The sequence below is a fragment of the Triticum aestivum genome, chromosome 3B (genome assembly GCF_018294505.1).
Source record: "Triticum aestivum cultivar Chinese Spring chromosome 3B, IWGSC CS RefSeq v2.1, whole genome shotgun sequence".
In the NCBI taxonomy this organism is placed as follows: Eukaryota; Viridiplantae; Streptophyta; class Magnoliopsida; order Poales; family Poaceae; genus Triticum; species Triticum aestivum.
Window position 1 is genome coordinate 32,080,696 of NC_057801.1, and position 6,466 is coordinate 32,087,161.

A 6,466-nucleotide genomic window follows, 5' to 3' on the forward strand; every position below is an offset into this window, starting at 1 on the left:
GGGGGGGGCAGGCCCAGCACACGATACGTGACGGCGCCTAGATGCATCATTTGATGTGCTCTAAGGCCAAAAAAAATTGATCCTTAGGGGAGCCCCAAAGGATAACCGTTGGGTTGGGTAGTTCCTCCTTAGAAATAGAACCAAACTCGAATGAGGAAACCAGAAGAAAAATTGAAAAGGAACAAACAACAAACATGAAAAGGTATGGTGAAACAGATAAATTGCTCACTGAAAACGTGCCCCCGTGCACGTTTGGGCAACTTGCATAAAATGGGATTAGCCTGGTTTAACGTCCACAGAATGATCCACCCACACCAAAGCAACGTCAAGTTACTTCGCAAGATCAAACCGACGAACATTTCTTCACGACCATGAATAAAAATGGACGGATACGGATTGAAAGCATCTGTCGATGTGCCTTACTGACAACTCAAGGTTTCTTCACGACCTAATTATCACACGCCGATCTGCGCCGCCGACATTGAGGACCAGATGCAGGACATGAACACTCGTCGTACGATTCAAGGGACGGGTCTGTGCCTACATGCATACTATACATATATCTCTTGATTGCCACGCAAGCCATGGCTCGGCTGCACGGCCAGTCACTTTTGCACGCTACATGCTTCATTGAACCAATCAGGGTGGCCTTGCTGAATCCTCCAGCGACATACGTACGAATCGACCGCAGTGAACACTATGTAAACAAACGATCGTTTGAACACCACAGCAGCTCACAACCGTCAGCAACAGATCAATATAGACACACGAACAAACGCTTCCATTGATTTAGGCCACAAGTTCATCAAACTTCAAGAGCTAGCGGCCGATATGGCTCCAGCTCGATTTGTTGCAGGGATGCTGCTGGCGGCGATCGGCTGTGTGCTCTCTGTGGCCGCGGACAACCCGACCACGCCATCCCCGCAACCCTTCGTCTGGCAGAAGGCGCATGCGACGTTCTACGGTGGCGCTGACGCCTCTGACACAATGGGTAATCAACTAATCATTCAACTCACGCATGTACATCCATCTACTGCGTGCATGCCCGGTTGATCTTGTTCTTCTGTGTATTAACACTTGCGATGGGTTCTATATATTGCATATTGCAGGTGGCGCGTGCGGGTATGGTAACCTCTTCTCTGAAGGGTACGGGACACGCACGGCGGCGCTGAGCACCGTGTTGTTCAATGACGGCGCCGCGTGTGGGCAGTGCTACAAGCTCGCATGCGACCGAAAGCGCGCGGATCCGTTGTTTTGCAAGCCTGGTGTGACGGTCACCGTCACGGCCACGAACTTTAGCCCGCCCAACGACGTCCTCCCCAATGACAACGGCGGCTGGTGCAACCCACCGCGGCCGCATTTCGACATGGCCCAGCCGGCCTGGGAGAAGATCGGTGTTTATAAAGGTGGCATCATCCCCGTCATGTACCAAAGGTATATATGCACTTCTTACAAGTTCAAAAGTTAGTTCAGAGTCATCGGAGCCACATAACTTATCTTTTTTCTATGTCACTGCCACACACATGCAGAGTTCCGTGCGTGAAGCAGGGTGGCGTGAGGTTCATAATCAATGGTCACGAGTATTTCAATCTTGTGCGTGTGAGCAATGTTGCTGCAGCTGGCTCGATCGAGTCCATGGATGTCAAGACCTCTGATTCCGACGAGTGGATACCTATGGCACGCAATTGGGGTGCTAACTGGCACTCGCTTGCGAACCTCACTGGCAAGATGCTCTCCTTCAGACTAACCAATAGTGATGGACACACACTTGTGTTCAATGATGTTGTGCCAAAGGGATGGAACTTTGGGCAATCATTTGCTAGCAAATTACAATTCTAGTGAGCAATGTCTGCCGAGTCATGGATTTGTGGTAATTACGCTGTATAAAATGCAAGTTGTGTAATTGTGTGTTGCTTGTATCACTGATTTAATTTTACAATTCAATTTGTTCATACTCACTCTGTAATTCGTCTGGAGTATCTAAGACCATGTTCATTCCATCAATTGTGTATTCTTCAAATTCACTTCTGTGATGCATTCTGTGAATAGATTATGTCATTCTAGTGCTATGCATGGTAACTCACGCTTATAAGAAAGACACACTATTCGAATAGAAACTCAAGTTTGTGTTGTTGAATGGTCGCAAGTTGGGCAAAACTGCACAACTGAAAATTCTAAGAAATGAGTTGTTGATTCTAGTGCCAACAATGTGTTCTAAGGTCGTCTGGTTATGAATAACATGACTATGAACACGATTAATACGGTAGACATCAGTACGGAATGGCTCATCCAAAAACTTGAGGGGCATAGATGCATGGGAAAGAAGGGAGAGGCCAACCTCCATGATATATTTTCAGCGGGTCCGTTCTGATCATGTGCATTAGGGCACAAAACATGATGGGAGATGCCTATATGCTCAAAAACAGATTTAATTTTTAATATTCACCTCCCCAATCTGTTTGTTCTGCGTTAATTTTCTTATCAAATAAATAGTTAACATGTTGCTGAAAGAGATGAAATTTTTGAAAACATCGGATTTATTTATAAGGAGATAGATTGAACCGAATCTGGTAAAATCATCAATAAAACAGACATGATATTCTTGTCTACAAATTGAAATAGGCACGGGTCCCATACATCCGAGAAAATAATCTCTGAAGGAGTTTCCTACTCACTACTCGGCCAACACACATAACAAACAAGGTGATGTTTTTAATTCGACACTAGAAGACTATGATCTCGAAGGATTTTCTAGACCACCGGCAGGGAGGCGTGACCTGGATACCTATGCCACCATGTGGCAGATGGTTTGATCATGACTAGTACTTGTTGTTCCTTGACTCTTGATCGACCAGCAAATGGAAAAAGACCCCGCCTACTCCTAGCACGTAGAATTATGTCTCAATTTTCTGATCCTTAACAGGAAAGAATTCAGCTAAATTCCAAGGTACGCATGATTATCTTTCATTTGTTGATACGTGTAAAGAAAAAATGTTAGACAAATGTCAACAACCCTTCACTGTACCCAAGGGCACCCCAACCGTTTAGGGTTTCTTGTGCCTCCCGTTAGCGCTGCCACTAATCTACCATGTCTCATGTTGTTTTAGGGCCATGGAAGCATCGTGCATCTCGGCCCTTGCCAGCGGGAGCGGTTTGTTTTTACATGATTTTTTGAGTTTTTTTAGGGTTTGTGTCCTGCTTAGAGAGACATGGTGGCGGCTCTATGAAGATTGAAGAAGGTTCTCCCCGCCTAGTCCCCATCCCGGTGGTGCTTCTAGAATCATCGAAGGGTGTGTGCAGGTTTGTCTCTAGCGCATCTCATGGGATTTGGTCGGCTTTGTCTTCGGTGGATCTGGTCTTTGTTCCTATTTGTTCGTGTGTCTGCAAGTTGGACCCTTCCGATCTACGCATACGATAATCGTTGTTCTGGTGCGCTGGTCCCATGGGGCCTTAACACGACGACTTCCTGACTATCTACTACACAAGGTTTGTCCGGCTCCGATGAGGGAGGAGCAATGACAAGGTCGCATCCTTGGCTCACTTCAGTGCTTATAGTCATAACTAGGTGGCCTACGGACCTGGATGTATTTTTTTACTTCTGGTGTTCTTTGTACTACCTTGATAGTGGATGAATAGATCAGAAGTTTTCCTCACAATTCTTTTATAAGTGGAAAGAAGACTCTTGGAAGCATGAGGGACATGAAGTATGTTATCTCTATCTTTACTACTTGAAAAGAATATACCGTTCCATGTTTCACTTTCTAAGCACCGTGTTGTTCAATAACGGCGCTGCATGCGGGCAGTGTTACAAGATCGCATGCGACCGCGAATGCACAGACCCGTTGTTTTGCAAGCCCGGTGTGACGGTCACTGTCACAGCCACAATCTTCTACTAGCCAAATGATGCCCTCCCCAATGACAATGGTGGCTGGTGCAACCCACCACGACCACAAACTTCTGCCCTCCCCAATGACAATGGTGGCTGATGCAACCCGCGACGGCCACACTTCAACATGGCCCAGCCATCTTGGGAGAAGTCGGTGTTTATAGAGGTGGCATCATCCCTGTCATGTACCAGAGGTATATATGCGCCTCTTATAAGTTCAAAAATTAGATCGAGGTCACCTGAGGAGTATATAACTTTAACTTTTTCTATGCAACTGCCATACACATGCAGAGTTCCGTGCATTAAGTAGGGTGGAGTGAGGTTCAGATCAATGGTCGTGATTACTTCAGTCTTGTGCTTGTGAGCAACGTTGGTGCAGCAGGCTCGATCAAGTCCATGGATGTCAAGAGTGATGGGGAACGTTGCACGGAAATTAAAAAGTTTCCTACGAACCACTCAAGATCTATTCTATGGAGATGCTAGCAATGAGAGGTGGAGTGTCTACATACCCTTGTAGACCGAAAGCATTAACGATCTAGAGATTGTGATTAGCGTAGTCATACTCGCGTCCCGATCCAAGCACTGCATGACCGACACCTTCAAGATATGCACACGTACAACTTTGTGACGTATCCTCCTTGATCAATCATGCAAGATAGAAGAGGTAGATGACATCTGAACCAGCACGACGGCGTGGTGGTGGTGCTGGTGGCAGCGGAAATCCGACAGGGCTTCGCCAACCGCGTACTGGAGAGGAGGTGGGAGAAGTTGGGAGAGACAGCGGCCAAGGGTGCAAGGGTGCTGCCCCCATGCGCCTCCCCACTATATATAGGGGTGAGGGAGGGGGGGCAACCCTAGACTCTCCTCCAAGGAGGGGGGCGGCGGCCTAGGGGAGGAGTGCCTCCCAAGTCAGGTGGAGGCATCCTCCCCTCTTAGGGTTTCCCCCCTTAGCTGCATGGGCCCAAGGGGGGCTGGTGCGTTAGGCCAGGGTGCCTCCCCTCAACCCGTACTGGCCTCTGGGAGTGGTGGGACCCACTGGTGGTCCCCCGGAGCCATGCCGTGATCCAAGTATGATGCCGACATATCCCAGAAATTTCCCGGTACCCTAAAAATGACTTCCCATATATATACCTCCGAACCACTCCAGAGATCCTCGTGATGTCCCAGATCCAATCCGAGACTCCAAACTACCTTCGTACTTCACCATATGAAGATCTCAATACTACCCTAACATCACTGAATGTTAAGTGTGTGATCCAATGGGTTCGAGAACATGTAGACATGACCGAGGCTCCTCTCCGATCAATAATCAATAGCAGGACCTGGATACCATATTGAGTCCTACATATTCAACAAAAATCTTTATCGATTGAACCACGATGTCGAGGATTAAGTTAATCTCGTATATAATTCCCTTTATCCAGTGATATGTTACTTGTCCGAGATTTGATCGCCAGTATCTCCATACCTAATTGAATCTCGTTATCGGCAAGTCTCTTTACTCATTCCATAATACAAGATCCCCGTGACCAAACTCATTGGTCACCTGCTTCCAAGCTATTCACGATGTTGTATTAACTAAAGGGCCTAGAGATATTCTCCCTAACACAGAGCAACAAATCCGATCCGTGCAACCCACCAAACACTCTCTGAGATACCTGTAGAGCACCTTTATGATCAACCAGTTATGAAATGACGTTTGTTAACCCACAAGGCATTCTTCCAGTATTCAGGAGTGGCATGATCTCATGGTCTAAGGGCAGATACTTGACATGAAGAAATCTATAGCATATAAACTAAGTGACACGATCTAATGCTAAGCTTACGGTTGGGTCTGTCCATCAATTTATCCTGCTAATGATGTGATCCCATTATCAAATGATAACTCATATCGATGGTTAGGAAACCTTAACCATGTTTGATCAACAAGCTAGTCCAGTAGAGCCTCACTAGGGACACGGTGTTGTTTATGTATCTACACATGTATCTGAGTTTTCGGTCAATACAATTATATCATGGATAATAAATATTTATCATGAACAAGAAAATATGATAATAACATCTTTATCATTGTCTCTAGGGCATATTTCCAATAGTATCCCACTTCCACTAGAGTCAATAATCGAATTTACATAGTAATGAATCTAACACCCTTAGAGTTCTGGTGCTCATCATGTTTTGCTCGTGGAAGAGGTTTAGTCAATGGGTTTGCAACATTCAGATCTGTATGTAGTTTGCAAAGTTCTATGTTGATGGAATCATGGATGGAGTTGAAGTGGTGTTTGATGTGCGTAGTTTTCTTGTGAAACCTTGGTTCCTTGGCAATGACTATGGCACCAGTGTTGTCACAATTGATAGTCATTGGATCCAGTGCACTAGGTACCACTCGTTCCTATTCTGCTTTCGAAGCAAGTATGTATTCTGCTTCATATGTAGATGTTGCTACCACACTTTTCTTGGAGCTACTCCAACTCACAGCTCCACCATTCAAAATAAATATGTATTCAGTTTGAGACTTCGAATCATCTGGATCAGTGTTGAAGCTTGCATAAACGTAACCCTTTACTACGAGTTCTTCGT

General features: G+C 45.9%; 1 protein-coding gene across 1 annotated transcript; it reads left to right on the forward strand.

The window, feature by feature from the left end:
• The first annotated feature begins 831 nt into the window (after positions 1–831).
• Positions 832–1,839, forward strand: LOC123064556 (expansin-A24-like). The gene is made up of 3 exons (XM_044488015.1): positions 832–991; positions 1,110–1,434; positions 1,530–1,839. Exons 1-3 carry the CDS (start codon positions 832–834, stop codon positions 1,837–1,839), a joined length of 795 nt encoding a protein of 264 aa, XP_044343950.1.
• The last annotated feature ends 4,627 nt before the right edge of the window (positions 1,840–6,466 follow it).